The sequence below is a fragment of the Polistes dominula genome, unplaced genomic scaffold, assembly GCF_049000335.1.
Source record: "Polistes dominula isolate Pdom_NZ unplaced genomic scaffold, Pdom_raw_medaka contig_462, whole genome shotgun sequence".
NCBI classification, from domain to species: domain Eukaryota; kingdom Metazoa; phylum Arthropoda; class Insecta; order Hymenoptera; family Vespidae; genus Polistes; species Polistes dominula.
Window position 1 is genome coordinate 33088 of NW_028301104.1, and position 11187 is coordinate 44274.

The 11187-nt window shown below is 31.9% G+C and overlaps 2 protein-coding genes across 3 annotated transcripts in view; one reads left to right on the plus strand and one right to left on the minus strand.

Moving 5' to 3' along the window:
- LOC149031160 (fatty acyl-CoA reductase 1-like) overlaps positions 1 to 11187 on the plus strand; it is a 53556-nt gene that overhangs the window by 8847 nt on the left and 33522 nt on the right. The gene's annotated exons all lie outside the window — the stretch shown is intronic.
- LOC149031161 (fatty acyl-CoA reductase wat-like) lies at positions 7470 to 10526 on the minus strand. Of its 2 annotated transcripts, none has more exons than XM_089176585.1 (3): positions 9517 to 10526; positions 8445 to 8702; positions 7470 to 8356 (listed from the first exon to the last, which is right to left on the minus strand). In XM_089176585.1, exons 2-3 carry the CDS (start codon positions 8642 to 8644, stop codon positions 8302 to 8304), a joined length of 255 nt encoding a protein of 84 aa, XP_089032711.1. In that variant the 5' UTR covers positions 8645 to 8702; positions 9517 to 10526; the 3' UTR covers positions 7470 to 8301. The 2 variants fall into 2 exon arrangements, with proteins under 2 accessions (XP_089032711.1, XP_089032710.1); XM_089176584.1 differs by having other exon boundaries at positions 9337 to 10526.

Below are 11187 nucleotides of genomic sequence, written 5' to 3' on the forward strand. Positions count from 1 at the left end.
CAAAGGAAAAGTTATTTGGCACAACAATTGTCAACTTTCTATGACCCTACTTTTTTTGAAGATGTATTGATGCACCGGCTAGATGTAGTTGCACTTTTTTTTTAAATAAAAATTTATATTTCTTTTTTGACACTGTTCGATTCCTTTTTTTTATTCTGCGTTAAAAAGTATAAGGTGAAGGTCATCGAAATGACAATAGTTTACGAGATATTGGAAGGTATATAAGGAGCGTATAACAATGTATTGTTCCAATATCAATTCAAATCAAATAAAAAATGTAACAAAAAATGTAAAAAAGCGCAATAGAATGTGCGCATCTAATTGTTTAGAATGAAATGGAAAAACATTCGAACATTTATTGTAATAAAATACATTACTGTTATAAAACTTCGAATATCTCGTAAATTATTGACATTGCAATGACCCTCATTTGATACTTTTTAACGCAGAATAAAAAAAGGAATCGAACAGTGGAAAAAAATATAAGGGTATATTTAAAAAAAAAAGTGATAAAGAAAATTACGCAATTTCGCGAGGTTCGATGACGCAATTTTCGTAAGATAAGATAAGTGAAAAGCAAATATATATATTTTATTTTATGAATAAAAAAAATATATATATATATATATATATAATAAATATAATATAAAAGCAAATATATATATATATTTTACCCTGTATTTCGCTAACACTAATAAATTTTACGGTTTCCGCAAACGTGAGCATGCAATAAATAGTTTCTCAAGAGGTAAACATAAATTTTCTAGATCTAAGCCGGGAATGTTAAACCATAAAACTTATTTATGGTCATCGGTAGAGGCGAATGAATTAGGAATAAAAACCTGTATTCCTAAATTCTGATATTCAATGAAAACATTACAATAAATTTAAAAACGTCTAAGTGATAAAATCATTTTTCTCATTTGATAAATTTCTAATTCAAACAATGTCAATTTGTGGTTTGGACAAAGAAAAACAATGTTACTTTAATTTAAGATGTATTAAAATTAGAGTTTAAAATTTTATGTTGTTTTACGATTATTTTTAATTGTCTAAATTATTAGTGAATATTAATTTGACCACATAAAATAGCTTAAAATTATATTAAATAAACGTTTTATAACAAAGCCATAGCAACACGTAGACGGAGCGTTATAGTATATTATTATTATTCATATTAATGAAAAACGTAGGACGCTGAAATAAAGTCTCCACACTAAATTTATCTATGAGCAGTAATATTTAAATGGATTAGTTGTTAATCATGCATTGAGTCGTTAAGATATTAATTGAAATTAATAACGTTTATTCGCGTAATCCTTATAATTTATAAACAACTTTTTAACAAACATTAAAACACTTGAATCTTTACGCACAAATAAGCCTAACAAAAAAATAAAAAAATATATATGTTGTATTAGTTTTTTTTTAAATAAGTGTTTTGAATTACTTAAAGAAAAGTGTATTCAAACAATTGATCACAGCGGAAAAAATCACTAATCAAAACTTTTAAAATATTATCGATATAAGTATAATAAACAATATACAGCGATTTCTGGTTAAAGAAAAATGGATGTCGATAATGATTCACTAAAAGACGACGATGAAACAGCACATTATCTAAATGATATACTTCGAAAGACATAATATGATGAAAGAAATAAAAATAAGATTTTTTGGTGGTTGTTAAATAAATTCGAGTATCTAGCAAATATAATCGAAGTACCGGATAACGAAATGGGTAAATTATTCCTAGAGATGGTGAACGAAAATATGCACAAAGATATCGAAAAGAAATATCTTAAAATCAAATTCATCGAACTATCATACGAAAAGATAATAAACCATTACGTTAGTTACTGCAATTATTCCCATAAAGTTCTTTCGCACAGAAAACCTTTTGCCAATCAAAACTATTATGAACGAAAAGCAATAGAAAAATACGCTGAAAGTTTACAAAGTTTAAGTTATTTATAACTTTTTCTAGAAGGAGCAATAGAAAAATTATTGACTGTTAGATTCAACAATTTGAGACTAACGAAGTATTTAGTAAAAGATCCTGCTTTATTACCTAGTTTTAAGTCTAAATGGACGCATATAGTGGCAAAAAATATTAGACTAGTTTGTTATATTAATCCAGCAATGTTGATAATTAAACTTACAATCCTGCTAATGAAGTCAGCTTTTGTTAATGGTTAAATAAATTTGAGTGCATATCAGACATTATACATGTACCACATAATAAATGTTTGAATTCTTTAATGATATGGTGCATCCTGATATCCATAAATGTGTCAAACAAAATTTTCTTTCTGTCAACTTTTCTGAACATTCATACGAGGATATAATAAATTATTATCTACTGTTACGTCCTAGAGGACGAAGTAAGTTAAGTAGTAATAGTAATGCCTGTTGTGGTCACTCTGCTTTCACCAAGTTTAACCGGGACCAGGCTGGTTCGTTTCTTGTTTAGAATAGTGATATAATCTGGCAAAAAGCGTACGGTAAGAGGGTGGATTGAGGAAGGTTTTGAAGTAAGGGGGAAGATTAGAGGACCGCAGCTCTGGTTTAACAACAATTTAATGATAATAAAAATGATTAGTGATTTACAGTATTTAGTACAGTTGCTGGTTGCTTCCGAGATTGCACGGGAGGCTTGGGCTGGTTTCTTTCCAACGGGGTCGAGACACTCAAAGACCCGAAGTTAATTATTTATTATAATTGATTGATCAAATAATATTTAAATATTAAATATCTGATAGCTAATAGTTAAATTATAAGTGTTAACTATAAGTGGTAACTATAAGAGGTGACGGTAAGTGAGAACTATGAGTGGAAAACTGTAAGAGAAAACTATAAGTGACTGAAAAACTATAAGAGAGTGAAAAACCGTAAGTGACAAGTTAAAACTATCTGCTTAGAGGAAACACCGTAAGTGACCGCGGGGGCGATGAACTCTGGCTTATATAGCCCCCGAAAATCCTTCGTGGAGGGGGTAGCTCTGGTACCCCCACTCTTAGTCCTAGCTGGCCCAAGCGTCCCGGGCATCCTCGTTCGAGAAAATTCTCTTGTCTGCATGGACTAAAAATACATTTATATATTTAACGTTTTCTTACATATACATATAACTTCGTAGCTTAATACTCGTGTATTAACGTCCTTCTTATGCTTATTATACGTTTTAGACAATAATTCTCGTTTACATCTCGTTAATACTTAGTCAACCATGAATTCGTTACTCTCGAACGATTACATTACATTATTCTTCGATTAGCTACGTACTTGGCGCAATTCTAGCGATGGGGTTTATTTATACTTTATCTTAAGACATTCTCTATCCTAAAGTATCCTTAATTACACATATTCAATCAAGCGCATAATATCGCAAATTACATTGTCTCGACGCGAAAGTATTTTAGAATTATCCTTGATTCTAGAAGGTTCTACAGAGAAAAATTTCGTTGGGCCTACGTGGCCTTTACCAGCATCTCCTAGCCTGGCGGCACTCAGTCGCGGGAAAAGGTTTTATGACTTGAGGGGGTTAACATTCGGTTGCAAGGGGGACGGTCATTCCCAAGATGATGGTGAGGGTTGCCTACCTGCGTTATAGGTGGTGGTTTTATGACAGGCTTGCGAAGGTGGAGGAGTTTCCGGGAAGGTCTTCCCCTTTTATTAGTGGGCCTTTTATGCCTATGCGTTGCTAGGATTTATGAGTTAGTTGATGGGCCCACGCGAGAAAACCGGAGCATATTGATGGCTATTAACACCTTTTAGTTCGTTACATAGCGAGTCTCGAACGTGACTCTTTTCCTTTAGCATTTATTTACCCTTTTATTGCCCTTAGACGTTGGTTAAAAGGAAGGTAGGGGTTCAGCAGTAAATATTGCTGACGCCACGGAAAATCTTGGAGTAGTGTCGGATTTTAATGTATAAACTGGCATTTATTCTTCTAGGAAGAGATTCTTCAAGGAATGTTTCTATAGTTCCGACTTGTGCCTTGCACAGGACAGTCTTTCCAATAGTTTATTTCAATAAAGAGAACGAATATTCGAGAGCTACGAGTAATAGTTATTCTTTTATATGTACTACTTATAATTGTTTCTATTGTTATTTGGTGAACTACTGAAATGATGTCTCGCGCAACTGGATTTGAATCACTGCGAAAAATTTTGGGTGGCGAATCGTGGCGGAACGTCACACTACGTTATTTTGATCCTGCCTGTGAAAGTAATTTATACACAAAATTGCTTCATATGTCGAATTCAATATAAAAACGAAAAATTAAAAAATTACATTAACAGTTTACGAAAATTAACCGAAAAGTGTTCCTATACAAGTCAATTAGATGAAAGATTATGCGAACAATTTATTAACGGAATGCGCGACGATGAAATAAAAACAACTTTTAAGAAATTTTGTGGCTTATCGTTCGATGAAACTGTAGAATATGCCATTGAATTAACTAAATTTAAAGAAACATCTACTTATCTACATCCAGCACTTTCGATGATTAATACTTACAATCAAGAGAATGAAGGCCCATTTTATGATTGGTTAAATAAATTTGAATATGTTGCAAAGGTTATTGAAACATCAAACACTGAAAAGCTTAAATTTTTCAATAACATGGTAGATAACGATGTTCATTCTGTTGTTCGAGAGTATTTTCCTATTGTCAACTTTGCTTCATACGACAACATAACACTTCATTATTTTCGTCGTTTAGATTCTGCTCCAGAATTAGATTTACACGAAAGTCGTTTCAGGCTTCGTAAACAATATAAACAGGAACCGATACGAGACTTTGCTTTTAGCTTATGTGTAATACTAGATGAGTGCTATTATTATCATCATGTAAAGAGTCGGCATGAAACATTACGCGAATAATTCCGTGATGGAATCTATGACGATAGAATAAAAACTTATATAGATAAATACCCTAACCTACAACTCTATAAAATGGTAGCAATTGCAGATATATATTCAACTGAATTACGTTTTTTAGAAGATGAATAAATTTAACTACAAGTACTTATACAATAAATAAATAAAAACTGATAAGTAGATTGCAATTCTGCAAAATTTTTGGTCTTTTACACTTTACGTAAATAATTTTATAATGAAAAATATCTTATTATTATAAGATCCTTTATCTTTTTACATTAGTAATATTTTTCTATGAACTATTTAAGAACAAAAATGATCTGTATAATTGTAACACATTTAAAGATAAAAAAAAATGACATCAGCCAAATGACAGGTTTCTTATTTTTACACAATAATTCTGCAAGTTACTGAAAAAGTTTAAACTACAAATTTTAGATTAAACACAATTATGAAAATATAGTTATATTTAAAACATGAAAATTTATTTGTGTAAATAAACTTTTGTAAAAATGACAAATTGACGAAAAATGATAATTGTTATTTAGACGTATATTGTTGTTTATTTAAATTTTGTACTAAATAATTACACCAATTATTTTTGATATGTATGTGATGAGTGTGTAGACGAGTGAAATAATTTTTAATCATTGGTGAGAATATTAAATAAAAGCGTTGATAGAAAATCCGCCAATAGATGTAAACAGTCAAATAACGATAAAATTATTTATGGCGAACTATAGACTTAAAAAGAGAAAAAGCATCCAAAAGGGCAATGAGCGTTTATTAATCGAACAGAGCATTTGTCTTGATGTATCAGTATTGTGTTTGTGTGTGTTTTTCTATTTTATTTATAAAAATATATTGCATTTCAAAAAAGAATGGTAGTTTTGTTGAACTAAAAAATCACAAATATTATAAGAATTCCTATTGTTTTTTCGTCAGATTTTATTCCGGAAAACTACTAACTAGACAGAAGAAATTGTGGCGTCTCGCACCTGCTCGGTGCTGACACCCCATGGTTGACTATCCGTAGCTCCGATGTCTTGCACCAGGACGGTGCCGACATCTCGCGGCTGCCAGCGCCAGGTTCGGCAGACGTATCTAAAAACTACTAGAGGTGCGCGCGTCTAGCAGCGATACTTTCTGCCTCGGCTTTGTAACCAAACCATGATGTATAGGCGGCCGATTGGTCAGAACTCGCGGCGTAATTGCACCTGGGAATCTGATTGGTCGGGCCTAGTGACGAACATCCCGGATCATCTCCTCGCTCCTCGGAGATCATCGATCCAACGGATTTCTCGATAGGTGTTCAATTTTATTCGCCAAGCTTATCAGTCGACTGCGCTTGCACGCTCTTCCGTATCAATTTATCGTTCTGTATCTCGTCGTGCGTGTGTATATAAATGCTGTATACAATTCTGTATTATAAATTCTGTACATAAATTCTGTATATTGTGGAATAAAATTCGTTCCGAGAGATCGCAAATAAAAAGGTGAAATCCCTTGTTGTGTCCGGCTTCCTCATTGGCTGTTACGGTGGTCAGTAACTAGCCATTCGGCCCGCGGACATTGGATTTTCCACAAAATTCTACACTTGTGGGGTTCAGACAAATATAAAATATATAAAAAATATCATGTTTGAAGATCACACGTGTAAGAAGTTAAACGATCAAAAGTACAAGTTTTGAGAGAATAAGATGAGTGCACAATATCAGGATGAAGATAATTGTGTGCAGGGTTCATTTATTATAATATTGTTATCTTATACATATCTTAAAAGACTCTAAAATGATCATGGGAAATTGGTATTGGAAGAAATAATAAAAAAAAAGTTAGTTTATTAATATCGTTTTCTAGCATTACAAAAAGGAAAAATACTTTTATGACCTCTTCTACTATCTATTAAAAACGTTTAATACTAAATATTATTGATGTGATAAACGTGTTGCACCATCTACTAGGAAAGGTATGCAAAATTATTCAACCCTCTTTTACGTAGTAGCCGCAATACATTTCTATTGTATATAAGTATTGCTACCAATTGTTCAATGTAGCTACGAAAAGATTTTATTTTTTTCTCCTCTGCATGCGAGGTTCTGAATTTTTCAGCGAACTATATGAAGGACTTTGATATTTTCAGTCCTCCTATACGTATACAATGTTTCTATTATATAATATATTTCAAATGACGTATATACTACTTAAAAGATTCATATAATAATTTTATTAAAATATTTCTAATTCTTAAACATCATTTTTGGTCACATATAATTAGATATTCACTATCGATAATTTTATGTTTATCAAATACATGGCAGTCATAACTTTTTTACTTTAATTAAAACATTTGGACCGACCGTTTTGAAAGTGGTTAAGTCTACTTTCTCTTGTTTCGAGATAATTAAGGATTATCATATCAATGATTACTCAATTTCTTTTACCGATCAATTTTAAATTGTACAAAACATGGGCACTTTTTAAGAAGTTAAATATTAACTAGTTATCCACATAAAAAGTTTACAATAAATTAAGCATAAATTATGTGATATCTCTTTTTTTTTTTTTAATAGACTTAAACCACATTCAAAATAAACGATCCATTTAAACTATTTTTAAAGAATTGTACATCTAAAGATTTTCTATTAAATATATAAACATATTATCGATGCAGCATTCGTAATTACATATTATTCGCATTATTTTAATTTTTTAAGCACTGCTGAACTTTGCGCGGAGCTGTTTTTTTGTACAAAAGGGTTCAACAGACAATGCCGTTCTCTACGAAAGTATATTAAAATAAAGTATTTATTGGTAGAATAATAATTTTTCTTTAAAATATATCACATATACTCTAACGTTAAAAATTTATTTTAATAATTATTAATACAAATAGGAGTATGATATATTTTAAAAGATGGCATCTGCGAAAGTCATTATAGTGGCGCGTAGTGCCTAAGAGGTAATTGGTTATATAAATGTTAGGAGTAAAGGAATTTCTTCTTTTGAGAAACTATTTGTAGTTATTGTATTCTTCATGAGACAGGACCGATGGATAAATTTTTATTTTTTTATTTCCATTTTTTCTACGTTCTTAATCTTTCTAAGTAAACATGAAACATTTTATCATTCCACTTATAATCATCAGATATTATTTGAACTATAAAAACAGTTCCCTACTTCTATATAATTGCTAATAGTTTTAACGTGTAGAAATCTTCTCATTGAACAATGAAGTCAATGAATCTAAAGGCAAAAATATTTTAAACCTATAGGGAAAATTACTTATATTCTAAAAAACAATTATCCTATTCTATCTGTTAATAATTATGAACAGATCATTTTATTGTCGTTTTTTACAGATTGTTAAAAATAAAACATGTAAGTAAAAAGAGAATATAATAAAGAATATAAAATCTAAAGAATCAAAAAATAACTAAACCACTTCAACGTATAATGAGCTATTGTCAACCTGGAAACGATAAACAATAAAAGGATAATTAATTATATATAGGATAAAGATAATATTTGTTATAAAAAAAAGATAATAAAACATTTACCTTCTAATATAAGGTCTCGATTCATCAACCGTATCCATCGGATCTATACCTACAAATACTCGAATTTCTCTCATGTAAGTAATAGAAAAACACTCCCAATCAATATCCGCAACATTAAAGAAGAAGTTACTTTTACCAACCACAGATAATTTGTCCCATAACTTCAAGACATTATCGTTTGTAAATTCCCATTCATTCATGGAAAAGAAACTTATTATATGTTTAAACTTCTCTATTTTTCTGTAGACATTAAGCAGTCTGTAAAAATGGCCAATAATTTATTTATGCTCTATTTCATCGACGGATAATAAATATTAGATTGGTGCATATGAAATGTCGGATTTTTTTTACGTGCAAACGTTTCCCTTCCTGTTTTCGTTATGCTTTGGTTTTTGGCATAACCTCGTTTGTAGTCGTACTGTCCATCTCCAGAGTCACATTTTAACAAAGGAGATTTTCTAAAAAGTGATCCCTTTTGTTATTTGTTTTGAATTTTGTACCGATATGAATTCCACCGAAATTCGTGTCATTTTCTTGTATGAGTATAAACTTAGTAATAATGCTGCAAAAACTGCACGCAACATAAACCAGGCGTTGTGAGAGAATACTAATAACGATCGAAAAGTGCAGCGTAGGTTTGAAAAATTTCGGTCTGGTGATTTTTCCCTACAAAACGAACCGCGAGGAAGACCCAAAACGACCGTGAAAAATGATAATCTGAAGGCATTGGTGGAAGCGAATCCAACTATATCCACGAGAGAACTTGCTACTAGGATGGAAGTTAACCATACAACGATATTGCGACATTTTTCTGAAATTGGCAAGGTGTAAATCCGACATTTCATATGCACCAACCTAATAGCTTGTTAATCTAAATATCATTATAAATTACATTGGCTTTTTTCCTCTGAGATATAATAAAGAATCAACTATTATTGCTGGTATCCAGTGCAAAAAAATTGTCAAAAAGATATAGAAATAATAGTTCTTGATAAGCCATAATGAGCCGTACCAAAGCACTTTTTTCGACAGGATTTGAAATGCCTCAAACTTGACGATTAAACGAACTTACCTGTAAGTGAAGTTCGATCATAATTATACGAAGTGCTCGTTCGAAAAGATTACATGTAGTATCGCCTCTGGGCGCTAGATGTCACAACTTTTGCGTATGAAAATTCACCTTCGTATGTCCCTTCTATGTGATACTTCATTAATTTAGAAACTGTGTGTAAATGAAATTGCTTTTTTTTTTTTTATAAGGGAGGGGATGATGCTGAGTAAGCATTATGGGAGGGATGTAATCTTTTCGAACGAGCACTTCGTATAATTACGATCGAACTTCACTTACAGGTAAGTTCGTTTAATCGTCAATTATACTTCATGCTCGTTCTCAAGATTACATGTAGTTGTTTAGAGTCGCAATTTTATTTTAGGAGGGACAAGGACTAGGATAAATTTAAAAAATTAACAAACTTATATTCTATCAATCTAATATTTGGTCGAACAATCACATATTGTTTTGATTTTTATCTTATAATTAACCTTGCAAATTCCGTATTTTCGCTTATCTCGCGATGATAATATTTTGCAAAAACTAACGAGTTTCTCGACCAGCCCGCTGTTTTACGAATAACACTTACATCTACACCTCGTGACAAAGCCGCCGAAGTTGACGCGTGCCGGGTAGAGTGCCCCGTAAAAATCTCAGTATCTATCCCGCTTTCTTTTAGTGTGGTTTTCAACCACCTGCTTACGGTTTGTGATCCTATCTCTTTATGGGGTTTCTTGAAACTCAAAAACAAATTCTTCTCGCCGTTTCTTACTTCACTCGTCTTCTGAATATAATTTAAAATATTGGAAGCTACACATAAACTAAGTTTCTCTTCAAAGAATGGCAATATAAGGACTGGTTGATTTCTACCTGGGGCCGAAGTTTTAATCAAATCTGCAATCAAAATTTCTATCGAAGAATGCGTTTTTCGAATGTTTTCAATTTTGATTTTTGCAAAGGTTTGCGCTCGGTGCGCCGTAGCAAGAGCGAGTAACATCAAGGTTTTGTAACTAGCTTGTGTAACGTTAAAGATTCTAACGGAAATCCAGGTAGTCCAGTACAATATTGACATCCTATGTAACATTGTACTTTGTTCGTGATGGTCGAAGCTTATACACTCCTTCAAAAAACCGTTTTACTAACGGGTTGTCGCCTAAACTCTTGTTCGATATGAGCGAGATCGCTGATCTAATCGTATTGAGCGTACCATAAGAAGCACCACTGCGAAACTTTTCTGTTAAAAACTTTAAAACCTGATCTACTTGAGTATCGAAAGGATCTAATTGTTTCTTGGCACAAAACTCCCACCATTGCTTTATTCCTGAACTATACTGTTTAATCGACGCGTCTGATAAGGATGCGATCATAATGTCTAATGCTTCTATCGGTGCTCCTTTTCTCAACAGGCTTTGCCTGAAACTATCGCGGCCACTAATGAAAGGTGTTGCTTCAAAGGGTGCGTTGTCCTGAAAGGTGATAATAACAAATCTTTATTAGGTTTAAAAATAATTAATTCGCTTGTCACTAGCTCTAATAACACAGGGTACCACGGTTGGGCTTTCCAATCTGGGACTACTATTATTCCTTCCGCTTTATCTCTTTTAACTTTGTGAAACACTTTTAAAATTAATGAAAAAGGTGGAAAAGCATAGAAAAAACCGCAACTGGCCCAATCTATCGTAAACGCATCTA

What these genes read in the sequence shown, in the direction of transcription:
- LOC149031161 (XM_089176585.1), bottom strand. Translation starts at nt 8,644, where the DNA reads ATGAATGAATGGGAATTTACAAACGATAATGTCTTGAAGTTATGGGAC. An exon ending in TCGAGACCTTATATTAGAAG is followed by an intron (nt 8,357 to 8,444) that starts GTAAATGTTTTA and finishes TATCGTTTCCAG; the next exon opens with GTTGACAATAGCTCATTATA.